General features: G+C 39.6%; 1 protein-coding gene across 1 annotated transcript; it reads left to right on the forward strand.

The window, feature by feature from the left end:
- Positions 1-10,207: 10,207 nt before the first annotated feature.
- On the forward strand, positions 10,208-24,122 carry LOC131233190 (uncharacterized). Its single transcript, XM_058229820.1, has 3 exons — positions 10,208-10,894; positions 12,654-13,405; positions 23,275-24,122. Exons 1-3 carry the CDS (start codon positions 10,607-10,609, stop codon positions 23,792-23,794), a joined length of 1,560 nt encoding a protein of 519 aa, XP_058085803.1. The 5' UTR covers positions 10,208-10,606; the 3' UTR covers positions 23,795-24,122.
- Positions 24,123-25,333: the final 1,211 nt, after the last annotated feature.

Consider the following 25,333-nt stretch of genomic DNA (forward strand, 5'->3'; position numbering starts at 1 on the left):
CCTCCACATTTGAAAATTTTGGTGTTTTTAGTTTATGAGTTTTGTTATACATCGGACTTAACAAAGTAAATATTCTTGTATATAAGATAGGCTTTTTGCCTTGGGCTTGACCCCCATTCACGGGGCATGTAGGGGGGCTATGTCAACAGCTCGAATCTATGTCATTGACGACACACGCGCGCCGAGCCGAGCCGTGCCGTGTGCGTGTGCACAACGGGACGGGCTGGGCTGGGCGTGGGAGCGGGTGTGGGTGTGGGTGCGGTGCGAGTGTACTCGTGTGGGTGTGTGTATGGATACTTGCAGGACTTTATTTGCGAGAGTGTACTCGCACTTGCGCCTTTTCGTCTTAAACCAGAGAGGTATGTCCGTTCCGATTGATCGCATCTGTTGGGTATAAACCCAACGGACCTAACCCTTTGTAAAGGGTGCTTATGCACCACTTCGGAGTCTATATAAAGACTTCCAATTTATGTTTGCAAATACGAAAATTCTTCTCCCTTATAAAATACTCTCTGATATTCTATTTTAAGCATTTTGATTGTTGAGTTCGTCGCTGAGTCAACTCAGCACTTTCGGGTTAAACTGCAAGTGGTTCGAGCCCATGTGCAGTGAGTGCACCGCTGTGACCGGGTCATAGTCATTGTATCCTGGAGGTCGATTGCTCTGGAAACCTGTTGCACTTGGGACGCTGTCCAAGGGGAGCAAATTTGATTTCAAGCCGAGTGATTCATTCACGCCTTAACTCAATTCTATAAGTCCTCTTTCTCAAATCTTATTTTCTTTTTTGATTCTCGATTTTAATAGTCTATTTAATTCAACCGAATATTCCAACAATCTTGAAATCGAAATTGTTGAATTACATAGACTATGGCTACAGTAACAGTAAATGCTTCTGCTGAGTTAGCCAAAATCGAACTGTTCGTTGGACAATGCTTTAAACAGTGGAAACAGAAACTGATGTTCGCATTGACCACCCTTAAAGTTTCATACATACTATCTTAATCATTTACTATAGATCCAGCAAATCAAACCGAAGTAGCAGATGAAAATAATTGTAAAAACTATATTCTAAACTCTTTGTCCAACGAACTATATGACGCGTATGCTTCTTATGAATCTACTAAAAACATATGAACTGCTTTGGAAAAGAAGTATATATTGGAAGATGCAAGTGCTAAGAAACATGCAATTGCTAATTTCTTTCATTATGAAATGACAGACGATAAACCTGTCATAAATCAGATTCATGATTTTCAAAATCTAATTCACGAACTATCAATTGAAGGAATTAAGTTGGATGAAGTGTTTATGTCAGGAGCAATAATAGAAAAGTTACCACCCTCTTGGAAAGAATATAAGAATAGAATGAAACATAAAAATAACGATATTTCTTTGGAAACTACTATCGTACACATACGAATAGAGGAGACCAATAGAATCAGGGACCAAAAAGAAAATGGAAATGAAATAGATTCAAAGGCGAATCTTTTAGAATGAAGTCAGAAAAATAATAAGAGAAAATGACAAATATCATAACTGTGGCAAACCTGAATATTACGCAAATGAATACAGGCTTAAAAAGAAGAATACAAACAATCAATTCAAGAAAAAGGAAAATTGCTACAACTGTGGAAAGTCTGGGTATCACATTAAAACATACAGGGTTAAGAAAAACAAAGATAAGTCACAAGCTAATTTTACAGAAACAGGCAATGAGTCTGACATGGTAGTAGTTGTGGTATCTGAAGTCTTTCTTATAAACAACTTGAAGTGGGTATTAGACACTGGTGCAACTAGGCACGTGTGCAAAGATCGTAGCATGTTTACCTCCTACCAAGTATCAGGAGATAATGAACATATGTTCATGGGTAATGCTAGAACATCTCCAGTTGTAGAGAAAGAGAAAGTACTTCTGAAACTCACTTCTGGGAAGACTATTATTGAATGATGTCCTACATGTGTCCGACATTAGAAGAAACTTAGTCTCTGGTTCGCTCCTCAATAAGGCTGATTCAAGTTAGTATTTGATTCAGATAAGCTTGTAATTACTAAGAATAGAACTTTTATTGGTAAGGGATACTGTAGCGATGGTTTATTCATTGTAAATGTATCCAATTATAATAATAAGAAGACATCTAGTTTTGTTTATATCGTTAAACCTTTTTATCTATGGCATAGTAAATTAGGTCATGTGAATGTAGTATCTTCGAAGAAAATGAAAAGATTAAGTTTATTACCTAATATATCTAATGAAGAATTCGATAAATGTGAAACATGTGTAGAATCAAAATTCATTAGAAAATCCTTTAAATGAATAGAAAGATCATCTGTTCTATTAGAATTGATACACAGTGACTTAGGTGATTTTAGAAATCACATGTCTAGAGGTGAAAAAATATATTACATAACTTTTGTAGATAACTACTCTAAGTTCATTAAAATCTATCTGTTAGGGGACAAAGATAAAGCTTTAGATGCTTTTTCTAAATATAAAATTGAAGTTGAAAATCAATTAAATATAAAAATTAAAAGACTTAGAACGGATAGAGAAGGTGAATATGAATCTTCTCAATTTAGAGAATTATGTGAAAAGAGTGGAATAGTTCATGAAACTACAGCTCCTCATACAGCAGAACAAAACGGAATAGCAAAACGTAAAAATAGAATTCTTAAGGAGATGATGAATGCTATGTTAAATAGTTCAGGCTTACCCTCAAATATGTAGGGAGAAGCGATTCTATCTGCGTGTTATATCCTAAATAGAATTCCTTCTAAATCTTCTGAACAAACACCTCATGAACTTTAGAAGAATCATGTTCCTACTTATAAATATATTAAAATGTGGGGGTGTCTTGCTAAAGTAGAATTACCTGAAATTAAGAAAAGAAAATTAGATCCTAAAGCGACTGACTGTGTATTTATAGGTTACGCACAAAATAGTGTAGCCTACAGGTTTTTAGTTTTAAAATCTAATGATAATATTCTAGATCCTAATACAATTATAGAAGCCAGGGATGCAGAGTTCTTTGAGAACGTATTCACTATAAAATCTAAATCTATAGGAATAGAGGAAGTTAATGAATCAGATATCGCATCTATTGCGAGCAAGTAGCAGAAGAGATACAACCAAGAAAAAGTACTAGAGTTAGAAAAAAAACTAACCTAGGAGATGACTTTTTCACCTTTTTAGTAGAAGATGATCCTACGGCCTATACAGAAGCAATTAACTCTCCAGATACAACCTTTTAGAAGGAAGCAATACATGATAAGTTGAGATCTATTATATATAATAACACTTGGAAACTTGTAGACCTACCACCTGAAAACAAACCAATAGGCTGTAAATGGATCTTTAGAAAGAAACTAAAACCAGATGGAACTATTGATAAGTTTAAGGCTAGGTTGGTAGCGAAAGGCTTTAAACAAAAGTAAGGAATAGATTACTTTGATATATATTCCCCTGTAACTGGAATTACAACTATCAAGGTCTTAATAGCGATAGCCTCCATATATAAACTGGTAGTACACCAGATGTACATTAAGACGACTTTCCTAAATGGAGACTATAGACACCCCACCCAGGTTAATATCTTAAGAAAGCTAGGACAATCCGAGGACTGTGATCCAAACCTCAACCAAATCTGAGCCATCACAAGCTATCATTCAAGCCAAAGCATACTCAAACCTTCACCCATAATCAACCCATTTCACGGGCCATTTTCAGGTCACAATCGAGCTAATTTTGAGTGATTTTCAAGTCAAATATCTAAAATGGATTTTGTTCCGCTCTCAGGACCCCAAAAAAGGATCCACCGACCAAATTTCGAGAGAAACTGTACCCGAGTGGTAGTTTGACTACCTTCGGCGGTAGTCAAACTACCGCTTCCTCTCAAAAAACGTGCGCGGAGCCAGCCACACAAGTTTCGGACCAAACCCAGCTTGGGCGGTAGTCGGACTACCGCCGATGGTAGTCGGACTACCGTCGGCGGTAATCCGATTACCTCCGCTCGCCGGACACGTGTCCTTCGAGCAACAGCTGTCTCTGTGCCCGAAAGTCAACTTTCATGTGGAATTACTCATCCTGCCTTCACTATTTACCACTTTACCAACCTCAAGAGCTAATGAGAGTGCGCCACATGGCGTTCCTCTCTCCTCAACCACTCACAAGCTGCCACATCAGCTTTTAACCCTCTCAAACCCAATAATTATAGTAATGCCATTGGAGAAGGCTATAAATAGCCCTCTCCCCTTCACATTTCAGGACACCAAACCAAGGGAGAGAGAGAGAGAGAAAGAGAGAAAGAGAGTGAGGGTGAGAAGGAGCTCCCAAGCCCCAAAGTCCTGATTTTTCAGCCACTTCTTAGCCTCACCTCAACCATCTCAACCCTTTAGTCTAGCCCAGATTAGCCATGGTGTACTCCATGTTCTAGTCATCTCAAGAGCAAGCCAAAGATCATTTCATTTTACATACAAAGCATTCATCATGACATTTATTCCCTTCTCAACCCCCCTGCTCTTCTAGATGTCTAGTGAATGTATGCCTGTGACTTGTCGTACATCGGATCCTGTCACATCAGAAATTCTTAGTAATCTAGTTCACTTTTCTTCATTTTGGTATAAGCATCATCACATCTGCTTTCTAGACACATTGCTGGACATATGTTCTATGGTTTGCCGAAATCTCAGATCTTTCCACGTGTGCCTAGTTCTAATCCGACCATATCATTCATCCCTTGAGATTTGTTCACCACATTAAGTAGAGGCTGTACAAGTTGTACGGGCAGAGAGGGTGCCTAACACCTTCTCTCTTTGTAACCGAGGTCCCTTACTCAGAATCCCGGATCGCAGACCAGGAGTCAATCTAAGGTAGGAGAGTCCTCGGATTTCATCAACCTTGTATATTCCGCGGGTTCTAGCCAATTGCAGGATTATGAGATTAAGCAGCTAGTGGCGGCTCCAACACAACGTCATCAATCCAAATCAGCCCAATCACCCTCACAACGATAACCATAACAATTTCGCCAAGAGAGCGTGGGCGCCGATTTTCGCTGTTCACAGAGACTTAGAAGAAGAAATATATATAGAGCAACCTGAGAGTTATAAGATATTAGGTAAAGAAAATAAAGTATGTAAACTAATTAAATCACTATATGATTTAAAACAGACTCCTAAATAATGGCATGAAAAATTTGATGGTGCTTTAAAATCAAATGGTTATCATATAAATGATGTAGATAGATATGTATATAGTAAAATTTTTGAAAATGATTATGTTATTATATGCCTTTATGTTGATGACATGCTTATTTGTTAAACTAATATTAAATTAGTTATTGTAACTAATAAATTCTTGTCATCTAAATTTGACATGAAAGATTTAGGAGAGGCTAGTGTAATCTTAAGTATTGAAGTAATTAGGAAAGATGGCATTATTATATTATCTCAATCTCATTACGTTGAGAAGTTATTGAGAAAGTTTAACTATTTTAACTGTTTACCTATCAGTACTCCTTATAATTACAGTGTGATTCTCATGAAAAATACAGGAAATAATATGTCTCAATTAGAGTATTCCAGAATAATTGGTAGCCTCATGTATCTAACAAACTGCACTAGACCAGATATAGCTTTTGCAGTAGGAAGGCTAAGTAGATATACACATAACCCTGGAAAAGAGCATTGGAATGTCTTGTCTAGGATTTTGAGATACCTAAAAGGCAGTATGGCCTATGGTTTATATTATAGTGGTTTTCCTGTTGTATTAGAAGGATACAATGATGCTAAGTAGATTAGTGATTCAGATGAGACAAAATTCACTAGTGGATATGTCTTCACTTTGGGTGGAGGAGCAATCTTTTGGAAGTCTACCAAGCAAACATGTATCGCTCAGTCAACTATGAAATTCGAGTTTATTGCCTTAGAAAAGGCTATATCAGAAGCTAAGTGGCTTAGAAATCTCTTAGCTGATATACCATTGTGGCCAAAGCCTGCATCGGTCGTGTCTATTCATTGTGACTGTTAAGCAGCTATAGCAAAAGCAAAGAGTAAAATACATAATGGAAAGAATATACATATTAAACTCAGACACAACATAGTGAAACACATGTTACGTGATGGAGTCATATCTATTGACTTTATGAGGTCAGAAAAGAATCTGGTAGATCCTCTGACCAAAGGACTATTTAAAAGGTTAATCAATGATACATCGAAGGGAATGAGGTTGAGCCTAATATATAAGTTGCCAGTGTCGACAACCCAACCTATACAAATGGAGATCTCATGAGATAGGTTCAATAAGTAAACAACAAGATATGAGGTAGACGATTGCATTGAGTTATATGAGCCCCTTCTATGTGTGCAGTGTGAGCAGCAATGCTGAATGATGAGTTTTTAGAACTTTTAATGGATCCATAGTCATATATTTGGTGGTGTATACAGTTGTTGCATACACTTGATGAAATTCACCTATATGGGTGTGGAGGTGGAGGCCGCTTCTTATGAGAATATAGGTGAATTCTTTAGAGCACTCATGAAATTCAGGTAATGGTGTATGACCGAAACACACCAAATCGTAAAATTACTTGCAGAGGAAGAGTTGTATGAGTGACATGTACTTGCGATTTACATTAAAAGGATTAAGGTTCAAGACTATGGTGTCACCTGATTCCTATAGACTTATCTTGCTTACTCTAATGTCGGTTCAAGTCTATGGTGACATCGATATCATTGCACAACTATTACGCTTTAACCCGAAAGAGTTTTTATTTTGAAACATGTCGGGGATTGTTGTATCTTGTTTCAAAATAACTATTAAAAATTTTATTTTCGAATTTTCAATTTCCCTCCACATTTGAAAATTTTGGTGTTTTTAGTTTGTGGGTTTTGTCCCATATCGGATTTGACAAAGTAAACCTCTTGTATATAAGATAGGATTTTTGCCTTGGGCTTGAGCCCCATTTAGGGGGCTATGTTAATAACTCTAATTTATGCCATTGACCACACGCCTGCCCGCGCCCAGCTGAGCCATGTCGTGCCGTGTTGTGCTGAGTCTGAGTCCGTGTCCATGTGCGCGTACGCGACCCGACGCAACACGACGGGACGGGCTGGGCTAGGCGTGGGAGCGGGTGCGGGTTCGAGTGTACTCGCATGGGGGTGTGTGTATGGGTACTCGTGAGACTTTATTTGCGAGAGTGTACTCGCACATGCGCCTTTTCGTTTTAAACTAGAGAGGTATGTCCGTTCCGGTTGGTCGCATCTGTTGGATTTAAACCCAACGGACCTAACCCTTTGTAAAGGATGCTTATGCACCACTTCAAAATCTATATAAAGACTTCCGATTTATGTTTGCAAATACGAAAATCCTTCTCTCTTATAAAACACTCTCTGATATTCTGTTTTAAGCATTTTGATTGCTGAGTTCATTGCTAAGTCAACTCAGCACTTTTGGATTAAACTGCAAGTGGTTTGAGCCCGTGTACAATGAGTGTACCGCTGGGACCGGGTTATAGTCATTGTATCTTGGAGGTCAATTGCTCTGGAAACCTGTTGGACTTGGGACGTTGTCTAAGGAGAGCAAATTTGATTTCAAGCCGAGTGATTCATTCACGCCTCAATCAATTCTATAAGTCCTCTTTCTCAAATCTTATTTTCTTTTTTGGTTCTCGATTTTAATAGTCTATTTAATTCAACCAAATATTCCAACAGACACTGTGAAGGACGTATGGATGACACTTAATGATGCCTTTGCTTGGGACTCACAAGAACGAGAGTTCTATTTGGAACAAAGATTGCAACTCGTACCAATGGGTATGTCAACTCTTATTTGATTATATTAAAGAACTAAAAGGCATATGTGATGATTTAGCCATCATCGGAAATCTACGATGATAAGAAAAGTCATCTACTTATTGATTATCAACCACTTGATTAACACTACGGATTACACTATGGAACGTAAGCAACAGACAAAAAGTAAATGATTACACTAAGAAATGTAACGGACTTAAGGAGATGGTAAAATGATCACACTAAGGAGAGTAAATGACGGGTAATTGAATGATAATATTGAATTTGATTGGGTTGGTATGAAACAAAATCTTACCGTTAAATTTCCTTGCTTTTTTTTTTTTGTTAGCTTGTTAGTATGTCTCACTGTCAGTTCACACTTCATTATTAGCCATCCCCACTATTAGCTTGTTGGTGAATTTCCTTGCTATTTATAGCCTTACCTTGGCTATCTAGATGCTTCCCATGTTCCTAATCGTTCTTCTAATTGTTTAATATTACATGGACTTTTTTGCTTCGATTCCTTCACCTGTCGTATAACTACTTCTAAACGACTGTTCTTCAATCGACCATTTAATGGATGTCGTGGCATTGCTGGTTATTCTCCAGCTCTACCATCGTAGAATACTCTATGTATATTCCCACAAATCTCCAAATACATCATGTTAGATCACACTTAGCTCATTTTGATCGACTTTCATAGGAATTGGCGACAATAGGATGAACAGTAACGGTTTGGATGTCATATAAACATCATAGTCAGTTCTAGAAAGGTTTCAACGATGATGAATGTTATTGTTCTTGCTATTTTGTTGGTGTGGCTCACTTGAGTTTGGATCTGCCTGATTTTTGGAATCCTGTCTTATTGTAGTCTTTCAAAGCATATGGACAGAGTGGATTTGTCACGGACATATCTGTGAACCCCACACAATCGCTGACGGAGCAGATTGCACACACAGATACAGTATTCTAAAAACAAGCAGATCCAAAACTCAGGTACGCAACAACATCATCCACCGTTGAAACCAAACCTTCCTGGAGCTGACTAGGATGTTTATATGCCATCCAAACCGTTCATAGAATTATTACCACTCAGTTAAACCCTAGGAACAAATTTCACCGGAGTATAAAACTTTTGTCACCTCCAGGCGTTCAATCCTGTAGTATAGCTCACATGAGTTTGGATCTACTTGATTTTTAGAATCTCGGCCTACTGTGGTCTTTCAAAACAGATGGACGGAGTAGATTTATCATGGACATCTCTGTGGGCCCACACAGTCCCGGCCACCGCTCTCCCATCGCTGGTTTAGTGGGACATCTCTGTGGGCCCACTCTGTGGGGTCCACCATGATTTATATATTTTATCCACTCATTCCATCCATTTTAGCGAATAAATTTAGGGCCTGAGCTCAAAAATAAAGCATATATAACTCACAAACGAACCACACCATTGGAAACAGTGTGAATTGAACATCTACCGTTGACAAAATCTTGAGGGCTACAGAAGTTTTGGATTAAGTTTATATTTGTGTTTTACTTTTCATCCATATTTTTTGATATTATGAACAGGTTGGATGACAAATAAACATCACTGTGGGGCCCAGCAAAGTTTCAACGGTGGAAATCATTATTACAACTGTTTCCTGTGGTATGGTTACCTTCAGCTTTGGATATGTTTCAATTTTGGTCTCAACTCCTTAAATGAGCTGGGAAAACGGATGGACGGCGTGGATAAACCACATACATTCACTGTGGGCCCAACGGAGTTTACTCAGTACGATAAGAGCGTACTGAGTAATTCAGTACGCAATCCTATTTGAGCGTCATGCATCACGTTTCTTTGTCCTGATTGGCCAAGAGCCCACGCCAAGATCCAGAAATATTCAAAAATATTCAGGCACAAAGTGATGCTGTCTGGTGCAGCCGATCGAAGCAGAATCCAGTGTATCTCTCTCTATCTACCGTATACATGCCCATCAATCTGGATCATATATCCAAGGAGTCCATTAAGCATCACAGATTCACAATACATGATTCAAATTTCAAAAGACATCACCTCTCAATCTCTACTGTCAAACAACTCAGGATACAACCATCATTTTGATAGTAGTGGTAAGATGTAATCAATGTAATATTAAAAAAAAAATCTCCATTATACATTGGTTAAAAGAAGATGAACGGCTCTAAATAATAGTATAGCATGCCGCGTGTACGGCAGGAAGAAAGCGAGCAGTTGTACTCTATTCTACCGCTTCTACCATATTGTTTCCCTCCCTCCGTTGGACCTTGTTTCCAGTTCGTTTTTCGTCCGTCGCGACATAGGAACCAGCATGTATCCTCACCCAGTAGGGCCCACATGATGAGATAGTCAAAAGATTTAACCGTCCATTTTATCTTTACTACAACGAGTAATCTATTACAAGACAATCACCCTTCAGATATCAAACTATCCTTCGATTGCTAGAGCTGAATGCGAACCATTATAATTTTTGTTTTCAAAGATTTAAACCTCATCTACATATAGTAATGCTGTGATTGTAATGATAATCCATCCAGCTTAGTTTTATAACAGTAGCTCTTATAGATATGTTCCACAGCATGGACGGTTCCGATCATTGAAATACTCAGTATGTAGGCCCCAGTTAGGGGCGACGGAGACGAGATTCTGAGTCGCGACAGAGGCAATTCGAACTCTTTCGTTTCAGTCGACCCCACGCAAAACCCAGCAAAACAGCTTGAGAAGAGAAGCAGAGTCTCTCTCTCTCTCTCTCTCTCTCTCTTCCAAAATCCATCAAGGCAGAAGAGCAGAAGAACAGAAGAGATGAGAGAAGAAACAATTACCTTGATATTGGTGAATTTGGCGGGAATCATGGAGAGAGCTGACGAGGCCCTCCTTCCTGGCGTCTACAAAGAGGTGGGGGCCGCTCTACACACCGATCCAACAGGCCTCGGCTCTCTCACCCTCTTCCGATCCATCGTCCAATCGTCTTGCTATCCCCTCGCCGCCTACCTCTCTATCTACCAGAACCGTGCCCACGTCATTGCCCTCGGCGCCTTCTTATGGGCCGCTGCGACATTCCTCGTCGGCGTCTCCTCCACTCACTTCCAGGTCTCTCTCCCTCTCCATTCCCCAGTAATTAATTCTACTCCATTCCGATTCAGTTCTCTCAAATCAGCAGTCCAATGACTCCGATCCAATCCTCAATGCTATGAGATGGGATCTCCTTTCTTGATGAATGGTGCGATCTTTTTTTATTTTTTTATTTTTTAATGAATTTGTAGATTAGGTGTTTGATCTAATTCTTCATTGGAATGGCTCAAATTTTCCTAGGGCAGTGAGCTCAAAATTTCGCAAAACGTTGAGTAGATTGTCCTAGTTGTTTGAGAAATGTTACTATGACAGGTGGGACCCACGATAAAAATGGCAAAGGTGTGTGTTCCAATTGGGACCTCAATCTGATGGGTCATGAGCCATGTCTACTACAGTCTGGTCGGCTGCTAATTTTTTGTGCTGAATTTTGCATCAGCTGTCCATTTCCAGTCCAACGGTTGGATGCCTTTTCTGGAAAGGCTTCCATTAATTAGTTTTGTAATGGAATTGAATTTCTTCATAGGTTGGCTGCTTTGTGAAAATAAGCAGTATTTTTATCACCCTCTAGATTTCTGACTCCATGATATTACCTTCCTTCTAAGAATTTCTTCATATTCATTTTCAAGCTCTGATACCTTCCAGAACTGAAGAGTGTATACCCAAAATTTCAAATTCTTCTATGCTGCAACTTCTTACAGAAAGAATAACCTGCCACCCAGGTACCTCTCCCATTCTTAAAAAAGGTAGTGGATGCTTCAACAAGATAGCTTTATTTAGAATATGCTTCTCTTTTTTAATAGCTTTATTTAGAATATGCTTCTCTTTTTTAATTCTTAGTCTTCAGATGAGTTCAAAATTCAGTACATTATGTTCTCTCTCTTATTCTTTCTTGTAGCCTTAAGCATAATCAGCTTGTGCTAATAATCATGCTGCATGACACACCTTACGGTCAAATTGAAAAACTCTTGTGGTTATATGTTAGGCTGCTTGTTGATACAATATTGAATTGAATTGCATGAACTAGTTTGGATTAGAGAATTCCTTGGTAAAAGAAATCGCAACTGAAATTATTACAATTCCGCTATGTTTGGATTGCACTGTATCCAAAGCGTGGATATGGAAATTGTAATGATTATGCATGATTATTTCCATTCTTACTATAGAAATTAGCATTCCAATTTTAGTATTCCTATTTGGATGGCGAGCGGAATCCTGGATCACAATGTTCACCTCATTTCTTGTGCCAGAGAATTGTGAATGTGGTAAGCCCTATGATTACTTTTAGGAACCCATCTATCCAAACAGCATGCTGTCTTACAAGGGAATCGTGGTAAAGGGATTTCGAGACATTTCCAACATAATGGAAAAGGATTCCCTAATCAAGAATTTATTTCTTTTGCCATAGAATTCTCTTATCCAAACTGGCCCTAGAGTGGAAATGACCAAGTTCCAGTACCTTTCTTTGCATCCACATTGAGGGACAAGGCTCCAAACCACAATTATATGACTTCCAAATTAGACTGAAAGCAATCTAACTGCGATTTGAGGGCTTTTTTTTAGTAAGAATAATAAGGAAGGTAATTACAATATTGATATTTCCTCCTGTTGAACTCGTTATTGCAGTTCAACTTGTTAGTGCATTCTGATGCAGCCTTATGCATTCAAATTCATTGAAACGTAAGAATTAAAATGTGGGAACAAGGGAACTCCTATGTCCTTTGCTTTGGACACTATCTACTTTTATCCTAAATCAAGTTGTCTTGTGTTTGTTATATAGGTAGCGGTATCAAGAGCCCTGAATGGAATTGGGCTTGCCATAGTCACACCTGCCATTCAATCCCTTGTTGCAGACTCAACCGATGACAGCAACCGTGGTATTGCATTCGGATGGCTACAGCTAGCAGGCAACTTCGGTTCTCTCATCGGTGGCCTCTTTTCTGTTCTATTAGCTTCAACAACATTCATGGGGATTCCTGGATGGAGAATTTCTTTCCATCTAGTTGCATTGGTGAGTATTATAGTTGGGATTTTGGTCCGCCTCTTCGCCAATGACCCACGCTTTTCCGATGGCTCCAGTAAAAGTACTGATCCCATTGCTAGAAAATCCTTCTGGTTGGAATTGAAGGACCTGGCACGAGAAGCGAAGTCTGTTATCAAAATCCCATCTTTCCAGATCATCATAGCACAGGGTGTAACTGGGTCATTCGCGGGGTCAGGTTTTTCATTTGCACCAATGTGGTTAGAGCTCATTGGCTTCTCTCACAAAGAAACGGCATTCTTGATGAGCATGTTTGTCATTGCTTTTTCACTTGGAGGATTGTTTGGAGGTAAGATGGGAGATATACTTTCCAAGCGTTACCCGAACTCTGGTAGGATAGTTCTGTCACAGATAAGCTCAGGTTCGGCAATCCCACTGGCAGCACTGCTGTTGCTAGTGTTACCAGATGATCCCTCTACAAGATTTATGCATGGTTTAGTCTTGTTCATGATGGGATTGTGGATATCATGGAACGCTCCTGCTACAAACAAGTATGCCTCTATCTCAATCCCCTCTTTTAATTCCTTTTCTCATGAAATGCAGATCATATAAACAACTCTGCTAATGGGAGTCCTCTTAGTCCCATTTCAAGGTGCATGGGCCACATGTACCACATGGCACAATTTGTGTGTGATCCAAGCTGCTCATTAGTGGGCCCCATCAAGTAGATTTCCTGGGTGAAAAGATATGAATCTTTTTGCTCTCCGGTCCACATGTACAAAAGAAATGAACAATTAAGAGATTTTGCCAGTGATCCACATTCAACATACATTTGTGGCCCACTAGTTGAGTGAACCGGCCTTATTTTTGGGCAATTGGCATCTAGCCATACACAGAAAAACACCTCTGATGATCAGCTTTAATCTTGCATGTTATCCCACGTGGAGCAACTGGTCCCTTGAAATGAACTAGCACGAGTTCCATTCATGAAAGAATGGGATAACCTAACTATGTCAGTCCGTATACTGTATGTGGCATGATTGTTGTGCTAGCATGCCACTCATGGAATGAGATCTTGAGTTGCAAGCATCATGTTTTTCGTTTACTATAGGGAAAAAAAAAAGCTTTATTTTTTCTGTTGAGTGACAATCAAGTCCCCATTTGAAAATGTACAAGTATATACTTACCATTCTCGTTAACCAAACTGAACAACTGAGTACACATTTATAACTTGGGAGAGTATGAAGTAATAGGCTACAAACCCGCTAGCTTGCTCAGCTTCCATATCCTTTTTCTGTCTTCCCAAACCCCCTCCATTCCAAGCTGAGAGAAAATTTTCTATTGAACCCGAGAGCACCCAGAGCACTCCAAAAAGCTGAAAAAAAATACCCTCACACCTCCCTTGCAAAAGAGCAGTGGAGGAAGAGATGGTTCACTGATTCTGCATCCTTATAACAGAGAATGCACATATTTGGAATAATCATGTTCTTCTTGCTAAGATTATCGATTGTTAGCACCTTATTCCTCCAACCACCCACCCAAAAATTGCCGCCTTCAACAGGGCGTCATATCGCCATAAGTAGGATGTAGGAGCAATCCCTCCATCGGCCTCCACTTTGCTTAGAGCCCGATAGAGAGATTTGATAGAAAAATTGCTAGATTTATCTTTTAACGATCTTAACAAGTTCGTTCTCAAAACTAATGGGGATACCTTCGCCAACACCTAGAGGAGGGCTTGACAATTCTTGAATTTCTTCTTTTACTAGATTTCTCTACACGGAGGATTCCAAATGACTTTGTCGCCCCTCCAAGAAAAACAACTAGATACCTTCATATCTGAATAACCCTACTAGCCTTGGGAAATTGTCTTTCAACTTAGTATCCCCAATCCACCTATCCTCCTAAAATCAAATATTTTTCGAATCCCCCATATTGAAACCTATTCCTTCCCACACCCTCTGTTTTATGGACGTCTTCCAAAGTATGAGGCTCGATACAAGGAAAGAAGATTTGATCTACCACTCGCCATCATCTACCCATTATCTCCCTCCGTCTAGCTCCCCCTTCTACCCCAAACTGCCAAACCCATTTCCTATAACTTCCTCAACCTTGCTCCACCTTGATCACGTGGAGTGTACACCTCTTCCCACTTTACAAGATGGAAATTGTGTTTCTCTTCCAATTGTTTCCACAAAAAAATCTCTCCTACGCTTTTCCAAAACATTTGGAACTAACTTTGGCCATTTGAACACTGACATGAAGTAAACTGGAAGATTTGATATTGAAGCATCAATCAAGATCATCCTCTCGCCTAATGGATAGATATTTCGATTTCCATTTGGACATCTTCCTCTCACAACATTCAATGAGTTTGTCCCCAGATATCTTGCCGGTTTAACAATACAAATGGAAGCCAAGGTAAGTAGTTGGAAATGAACCCTCCCTGCAACCAAATATCGCCGCAAAATTTTGAATTTCTTCTTTTGAAAGACCAACTCCAAGAAGCTCACTTTTAGTGATATTCACCTTCAGGCCGGAAACCGCTTCAAAACTAACAATAATTGCCGGAAGGTTTTTCACTTTAGAAGCGTCCACCTTACAAAATAGAAGCGTATCATGCACATGTTGAAGATGCAAAATCTGAAAATTTGATCTATCCACCCCAAATCCTTTGACCAAGCCGATTTCTTCACCTTTCTCAATCATTTTACTAAGGGCCTCCATAACCAATACTAAAAGATATGAAGAGAGAGGGTTGCCTTGCCGCAACCCCCTCAAAGCTGAGAAGAAGTCATTTGGTGAGCCAGGCAACCCCCTCAAAGCTGAGAAGAAGTCATTTGGTGAGCCATTAACCAGAATCTAGAATTTAGCCGACTTAACATACATTTGAATCCAATCACGCCATTTGTTCTTGCATCCGAGCCTACCCAACATATGTCTAGGAAAGCCCAATCCACATGATCATATGCCTTTTCGATATCTAGCTTGCAAACAACACCTTGGGCCCCTCTTCTCTTGCAAAAATCGATACATTCATTAGCCAACAAGGAACCATTTATAATCTGCCTACCATCCATGAAAGCTCCTTGGGAAGCCGAGATGATATCTCCCAACACTGCTCAGAATCTAGAAGCCAACACCTTCGCCAAGATCTTATAAGCGCTACCCAACATATTGATGGGGCAAAAGTCTTTTAGAGATTTGGCGCCTTCCTTTTTGGGAACCAATGCTATAAATGTGGCCTTTAATTTTGCTGCAATAAAATCTTTTTTGTGGACTTCATTCATGAATTAAAGCACATCTCCCCTCACCATCTCTTAGAATTTTTGAAAGAACGGTAACGGAAAACCATATGGACCCGGAGCTTTATCACCGTCCAATTTTGACACTGCTTTCTTGATTTCTTCCTTTGAGAAAGACTATTCTAGAGACCTTGCCATTTCAGTTGAAATGGACTCAAAATGAAGTATCTAGGTATAATAGAAAATAACTCCATAACAAAACCTTGACCCTGCATCAATGCATCTAATACTAAGGGAAGTGCATCACAACCTGTTCTACAATTTTCGTAGGTTGATCTTGCTGGTGCAACTCGTCTGGAGAGTTTGTGGTGAATATGGGTTATTTGGATTGTTTACTTCCAATCTGTTACCTTTGTGTTTGTTGCAATTTGAAGGATTTGTATCATACATTTCAGTAGCCATAGCTTCTCTTCCACTTGATCTTGAGTCCTTGACACTGGATATTGTATTTCACTCCTCCATGACTAAATAGTCTCTGATGAATTCCTGTTATTGGTTTCCCAGCACCACTAGATCCACCCTCGTCTGCATCTTCGTAACTCTTTTAGTAAACTGTTCTAGGCCAAGAAGAAGATACCCTTCACGAGATATGACTTGATGTAGGAAGAATACTATACACAACAGGGAGACGGGGGTTCTGAGGTTTTTTCACAAACCAACTAAACTGGTCCTATCCAATGTGCCAACTGAACTTGTTATGCACTCAAATGTACTAATATGAGCACCCATCTCTAACTAGGCCTGACTTAACTGGTCATTATTGAACATTCATTTAGTACCATGGCAACCTTGATGTGTGCCCAAGTACGTCATCAGCTTCGAACTTGTTTCTGATGTTGAGGAACTGCAAGACCAAGTTTCTTAGTATCAATGACTGAACCAGTGCAATGGGTTTGCTATTATGTCACCAGGAAACTCATTGAAATTAATCAACCTACGTGCTGATCATGGAACCCCTAAGATGCAGATTTATTGGAATAAGAGCAATTAAACTTAATCATGATCACTACCAAACACACTCCTTGTAGTCTTATAGGCTGTAAGCGACCTGATTGGCTTTCAAGGGCACACAAATGACAAAACAACGACTCCCATTTTCCTAAAAGCAAACCCGTGTTTTCGACATGCTTTGAGTTAGTCCCTTAGACATAGGGTCCGTCAAGTTATAAGCCGATTCAACCTTAGTTACCAACTTACCATAAGCTCTCCATGGTTCATAACATCATGTGCTAGAGTTTACTTGCATTGAATGTGCTTCACCCATCTGTGATTGTGTGGATCCTTGGCTTGAGCAACCGCAGCATCCTTGTCACAAAACAATGTGATAGGCACAATAGTGGTAGGCACTACCTGCAGTTTTCTTTGGAATTTCCTCAACCTTGCAAGTTTTTAGCTTTGCTAGCTGCAACATACTCTGTTGCCATGTTCGAGTCAATATGGTTTTGCTTGAGATTCCTCCAACTCTCAAGTCCTCCACCAAGTGTAAAGATATATCCGGAAGTAGACTTCAAGCAGGTATCATTTTGGAAGGCTGCATTGGTGTAGTTGATGGTATTCGACTCGTTGACCCTATAGTTGAAATGGAGCACTGACAAGATGAGCTTCACCTTGTCTGAGCACCAATCTTTTCCTTTAGATGAACCAGCACTACATAGCTTCATGATTTCCTTATATGAAGTGCATAGAAACCTTTATGATTTCCTTGTATGAAGTGCATAGAAACAATCGTATAGAGCTATGGTTCTTATGCCATCTACCTTCAACAGATACGTGCCGATTCCTTTGACTCTCACCCCTTCATCCATCCCAACTCCCAAGGTGCAACCAAACATCTTCACATGGCTTCGGAATATTCTTGAATCCCCACATGGAATTTGATGTATCCATTGTAACACAAAAGTCCATACACGCATGAGGATGGACTCAACGAGGGCGAAGGTTTCGAGCATCGCTTTGTCCTAGGTTGCTTCTGAGGCTTTGCAAGCCATTCCCAAGTGGCCGATTTTTCCCCATAATTGAAGCACTTGCCTCTTCCTTTGATGATGAGATCTCTCAACATTTTGGGCTGCTTCATAGGAGTGAGACTCTTAGAAGTTATCAGATTGGTGCTTGCAGTTGGGTGTGCATTACCTTTTCCTCCTCTCTTCTTGTTTCTCAACCTCTTTGGTCCACTTCTAGGAGTGATTTCTACAAGATTCACAAATTGAACTCCTTTCTCAAAAGGATAGTCTCAGCCACTTGAAGTCGCATGAGCAACTGGTTCAGTGACTAAGAGGGTTCTGCATCGTATAGTTTAACATAAACATTTTGTGGCCTTTCACTAGTGAGTTCACGATAATGTTAATCTGTCTTTCCGCATCATTCTTGTCCCCATGGATCTCTAGCTCATATCCATGAGATATCATCCTTAACATATGCTCCTTGGCAGAGGACCCTATTGCCACATATGCTCCTTTGCAGAGGACCCTATTGCAATCTTGGTACGATGTAATTGCTTCAATAGAAGCTGTCTCTGGGCCCCCAGATTGTTCACCAAGCATCTCTTTGAGGTGGAAGTGAAGTTCATGTCATTAACATTCTGCACATTTTTATGATCGTGTGGCAGAACATTGGATTTAGACTATTTGGGAATTTTGCAATCTACACAGGCAGGATTCCAAGGTGATCACAAAATCCCTAAATGACCAATCAAACGGTATCAAATTGCTCCCAAAGTTTGCATGGTTGTAGTCCACTCACAGAGCTAACCGAGGGGTAAAAAAGGTTTGCAAAACTCTTCCCTAATCAAAAGTTATGACAGGTGAAAGTTGGGCCTGGAAACTGTCGAGCATCGGCAATTTCTCAAATTTATAGAAACGTAAAACATCAAGATCCACCAATCTGTCACTCGCTTGTGGTTCATGTCTGGACCATAGATGCAACATGATGGCCACAAAATTAAATTGAGGGCTATCTAGTAATGAAAGCCGAACCGTATGCCAACAATTGTATTCTAGGTAAATGTAGGAATCTTGCTTGAAGAGGATCTCGTTACATTGTTTGTAACAGATCTAGAATCTTGTTTTGGAAGGATATGTGGATTGGAGATTCTCAGTTGGCTACATCTTTCTATTCTCTGTAGCACTAAATAAGGAGGCTAAGGTGGCCGATTGTTACAACCCCCAAGGGGATTCAATTGTTTGGAATGTCTCTCTTGATAGAAATCTAAATGATGAGGAGCTAAGGGACTTTGCTACTCTCATGGGTATGCTCCATGAGTTCAACACTGAGATCTCGAAAGGGGATGAGTGGAAGGCTAACAGTCGAGTTTCCTCCAAATCATTGTCTGAGCTATGTGATTCCTGTGTCATACTTAACTATGTGCTAAGGTTTAGAGAGCTCCCATCCCCCCATGGTTCAAGCTTTTGCATGGACTGCCTCTGCTAACAAGATCTTAACTGTTGACAACCTTAAAAAGAGGAATGTGGCTTTTGTCAATAGGTGTGATATGTGCAGGAGAGATGAGGAATCACCAGACCACTCATTATTGCATTGCCAGGCTGCGAGGGTCATTTGGGATTATTTCTTTGAGCTTTTTCAGGCCAAATGGGCGATGGAGGACCCCATTAGATGTTATTGCAGGATAGCCTGTTGATCTTTTCTCAGAGCGAGGTAGACGTATTTGGGCGACCGTCCCCTATGCAATCTTGCTGGGCATTTGGAGGGGAGAGGAATGCAAGAATATTTCACAAATAAGTCATCCTCTCTGGCCTCTGTTAAGTTCTGTGTGGTATCACTGATGTTGGGGTGGGTTATTGGCAATGTTTTAAATATCAACGATATTGGCCAATATATCCCACAATATATCTTGTATCCCACCTATGCAATACGAAATGCGTAATTAGTGTTGATATATCCCACCTATTCGATTTGGTGAGCATTTTCGATTTTCGATCCATTTTTTGTTGTAAATCATGTTAAATTAGTATCAAATAGTTACAAATTTATGATTCCTCATGTTTTCCATGAAAAATCATGAATTTGGAGCTTCAATTTCGAGATTTGGGAGAGATGAGGCAAGTTGCGGAAAATTGGAAAAAAAAAAATCAAAATCAAAATTTTTCAATTTCTCACAAATTAGTTGCAATCTTTGTATCCAAATGCAAAATCAAACTTGTAACCTGATCAGTGATTCTTTTTTTGCTTTTGAATGTATTGCTTGTGTTTCCATACATGTCTTCTTACGTTTATAAATTATATCAATAGACTTTTAAATATTCTTGCATCAATTCAGTTGGACAATGCATGTATTAGGACCCCATACAAAGGAAACCCCTATTATGTGCACTTTTTTTTTTTTGTAATGTTTTTATTTCTAAGTGTGTATTGAAGTCTGTTTCAACAATCCTTGAAGTTTCCTTGAAAATTTTGAATCAAACATGTAATTTGATCAGTGATTCTTTTTTTTCTTTTGAATGTATTGCTTGTGTTTTCATGCATATCTTCTTATGTTTATAAATTATATTAATAGACTTTAAATATACTTGCATCAGTTCAGTTGGACAATGCATGTATTAGGACCCCATACAAAGGAAACCCCTATTATGTGCACTTTTTTTTGTAATGTTTTTATTTCTAAGTGTGTATTGAAGTCTTTTTCAACAATCCTTGAAGTTTCCTTGAAAAATTCGACCAATTTCCCAATGTTCCCATGTTTCCCAACTGTAAGTATTTTGGATTGAATGTCCTCATTGTGTGGTTCCTCTGTTTATAAAGAAACTGTAGGCTAATTACAAGGCTGAATTGCAGCCATTAACATTAATCTAGGCTAACAAACAAGGAAACGATAACTGTACAAGATATATACAATCAGTAACTGTACAAGATTGACACAATCATGCCATAATTAGAGGACCTAATTATAGCTAAATATATGCTAATGCTATCCTGATTATGCTGTTCCTGCTAAATATATATTGCTGTCCTGATTATGGCTAAATGTATGCCGTCCCTACTGTCCCTGCTAAATATATGCTGTCCTGATTGACACCAACAACAGCGATACATTACGCGATACAACCGATATGTATCCGTATCCCAATGGTGTGATACATTATGCGATAATGATATTTAAAACATTGGTTATTGGTGCTCCCCAAATATTCACTGCTTGCTTGTTTCTTATTTCTTTGCTTCCCTTTTTACAAAATCATAATCTTCTCAAGTAAAAATAAAACAAGATAAAACAAAAAAAAACAAAAATCAAACAAAAAAAGAAAGAAAGAAAGAAGAAGAAGAAGAAGAAGAAGAAGAAAGTGTCCTGGTATAAGAAGTTCAAAATGAGAAAGATATAACTGGTCAAGTTTAGTCTTAAAACGCGAAAACCATGAGGTATATTTACATTCATGGCTTCCATGGTTGCAGTCATTCTACCTCATATTAACATTTTTAGAGGTGAGTTTCAATCCTTTTGTAACCATTGGCAACTAGACGTGCTAATTGTCCAAAGGGATTTACAACTTGCAGTTGGAAATAGCCGCCTCCTATTCACACGTTTCCATGCTAAAGAACCCATCTTGATTTTCTTTCTAAGGTGCTTCCACCATGAAAATGCCCACAAGGATGAACGAAACCCATTCAAAAATGCCCAATGTGAGATGAGATTGAATCTCGAACCATGCATTTTGGTATGATTTTTGCCAACACACAAACTATCCTTACCACACGTGCAATGTGGATCCATTGGAAATTGTCATGATCACATACGGTGCAGGTTCAATGGAATGAGAGCAACTAATCATTTTGCATAAGATAATCAATGTAGTGTGAAGGATTATGACTTATGAGTAACTTAATTGGCTTTCAAGAGCACACATGCCAACAATGTTCTGACCATAGTGTCAATGCTGAACTCCCTTTTGTGCATCCTACTACAACCTAAATTGAGCTTTGCTAACAGCACAGGCACGTGCAATAAAGCTTATGTACATCCCCCATATGTGCTGGTATGGTGGGTAGCTCCAAGATTCCTTCCTTTCACCAGAAAGGAACCACTATATTGATGCTCCAGCCCAAGAATCACGTTTATCTATTGGTCAGGTAGGACAGTTTGCAAAACAAAGTACAGCTCTGAAAAACTTGGCTTAAGTTTTCTAACCGATCCACCTGTTTCCGATATTGGGCCCACATGCTGATTGTTCAGATTTGTTTTTGGTTAAACATGTAAAAGATTAGATCAACCTGATGTGTAGATTAGATCTCTCACCTACGTGCCATGTTGCACACGTGTCGCATGTACATGACTTTATTGCAAACACATGTGCTGAGCAAATTTCACCTAAATTACAAAGTATTCTCTATTATCTTCAGCAAACTGCCCATTACTCTAATAGAAGAAACAGGGAGTGATATTGTAAAACTCGTCCAACCCATATTTGTTTTAGATACCCGTTGTTGATGTAGACACATGCCAAAACGAGATAGCTGACATCAGCTGATTTCTGTCACCATTTTGGTGTGTGGGACCCATTAGGAAACACAAATCATGAATGACAGTGGCTTTGTCACTACCCTAGGGAGTGAACAGGGACTTCAGGTAGACCAGCAATAGCTGATGGCACTGAAATCTTTTATCTTCACTCTTCACCACATTTATATGGTGTTGTAACATTGTTTTGATTGTCTTTTTCATGTGCAATAACTTGTATCTGAGTTATCAAGTGTGCATGTGGCACAAATGTAGGGTATCCCATCTTCTAGGCCAATTGGCCATATGGAGGATTTTTATCATTACTGATGGAAGTTCAAACAACAATGCCTACCAACTGTAGACATTTGATGGGCAAAGTAATCATCCAGCCATTGTGATTTGCAGGATATGGCCCATCCACAGCAGCACCCAGATGATGAGCAGTCCAAATGCTGTATGCTTGTGCAATGTGTACTGGGATTGAGTTAGCTATCATGCATAGGTTTTTCACTAGATCCTTTCCCATTATTTAAATAAATAGACGAAAATGGAAGTAACTTTTGTCACGATCTCCTAATGCATTTTCTAAAACTGGTACCCTATAAATCAAGGGTACATCATGTTATCCTTAATGTTTGAAAAGAAAACTGATGTCTGATGGTGTATGCAGTCCAATATTCGCAGAGATAGTCCCCGGGAAATCAAGGACAATCATCTATGCGCTGGATCAATCTTTTGAGTCCATACTGGCATCATTTGCTCCCCCTTTTGTCGGCCTTCTGGCTCAGCGTGTTTATGGTTATAAACCAGTTCCTAAGGGATTGAGTGAGGGCGTTGAAGGTGAGGTTGATAGAGAGAATGCTGTGTCATTGGCCAAGGCTATCTACACCGCGATAGGAGTTCCAATGGCACTATGTTGTTTCATCTACTCCTTCCTCTACTGCACCTACCCAAGAGACAGAGAGCGAGCCCGGATGGACTCATTAATAGAATCAGAGATGCAGCAGATTGAGTCGGACAATCCTCCTGTAGAGGGAGAGTATGCTCAAGTGCAGTTCTCTGAATCAGATGAATTATATGTAAAGGAGAGAAGTGTGATTGAAATGGAATATGGAGATGACAGTGTTCACGACAATGATGAGGAGACATTACTTTCTTGCCAGCTGACATTTTCAAATATAGCAGATTAGTGAGTGGAGCACTCGAAGTGAGCAGAAACCATGTTATTGCGAAGTGGGTAACCTTCATTCAATCCCAAATGCGAAGAAGCTTGTTTGGCCCATTTTGATGCAGCTGGAGGACGTCAGGCTTCAGAAGATGTTACTTGGGATGCGTGATCTGAGGAAGCTGATGGTTTTTTACAAATTTCCAACTAATATTGATATCAAGCAGGCAATTCTGCTGCGTGATTGCTGGAAAGATGTGTTGTAATTCAGATAACAATTCTTTTTGTAATGCTAATCATGTGACTGTGATTTGGAGATCATTAATTCAATATGGAGCAGCTCTTAGGTTCGCGTGACAGTTCAACAAAGATGGGATCTCAACCTTCTTGGTGCATGAATTGGTGCCAAGAGAACTACTTTTGAGCTGTACAACCCAAATGGTCATAAGGGATCTTGTTGTTGGAGGGTTAAGATGTGTAACATTAATATTTGACCACATAGTAACGGAGGCCAGATTTTGATTTACCCCATTACAGAAGGAGGACGATGAATGGCTTGGTTTTCCAGTATGCATGAGATTATTGGGGGATCACAGTGGGAGGCAATTCATTTCACGGTAAAGAGATGGCCTGGTTACTCTTTCACATGTTCATCATGTCAAGCAACTGCATTTTCAAGCCAGCAAATGAAGTTGGCACCGGACCTTTCAGCAATGCTGCTGCCAATTTATGAGAACAGTTGAATGGTGCAAGGGATAATCTGCATAGTCAATGCTATGATAAGAAACTTTCATTTATGCGAGGGTTGACCTCTCTCTCTCTCTCTCTCTCTCTCTCTCTCTCTAGCATCGCCGTCAGATTGGACACTGCCAAGGACGAATGCATGGCATCGCCATCGGATTGGACACTGCCTGCATTTTCAAGCCAGCGAATGAAGTTGGCACCGGACCTTTCAGCAATGCTGCTGCCAATTTATAAGAACAGTTGAATGGTGCAAGGGATAATCTGCATAGTCAATGCTATGATAAGAAACTTTCGGTTATGCGAGGGTTGACCTCTCTCTCTCTCTCTCTCTCTCTCTCTCTCTCTCTCTCTAGCATCGCCGTCGGACTGGACACTGCCAAGGACGAATGCATGGCATCCACTGCCTGCATTTTCAAGCCAGCAAATGAAGTTGGCACCGGACCTTTCAGCAATGCTGCTGCCAATTTATAAGAACAGTTGAATGGTGCAAGGGATAATCTGCATAGTCAATGCTATGATAAGAAACTTTCAGTTATGCGAGGGTTAACCTCTCTCTCTCTCTCTCTCTCTCTCAATCTGCATAGTCAATGCTATGATAAGAAACTTTCGGTTATTCGAGGGTTGATCTCTCTCTCTCTCTCTCTCTCTCTCTCTCTCTCTCTAGCATCGCCGTCGGATTGGACACTGCCAAGGACGAATGCATGGCACTTAACGAAGCCTCTGCTCGGGTACTCACAAGAATGAGAGTTCCATTTGGTACAAAGACGGCAACTCATACGAAAGGGTACATCAACTCTATCTACTTATATTAATGAATTAA

The sequence above is a fragment of the Magnolia sinica genome, chromosome 2 (assembly GCF_029962835.1).
Source record: "Magnolia sinica isolate HGM2019 chromosome 2, MsV1, whole genome shotgun sequence".
NCBI lineage: Eukaryota > Viridiplantae > Streptophyta > Magnoliopsida > Magnoliales > Magnoliaceae > Magnolia > Magnolia sinica.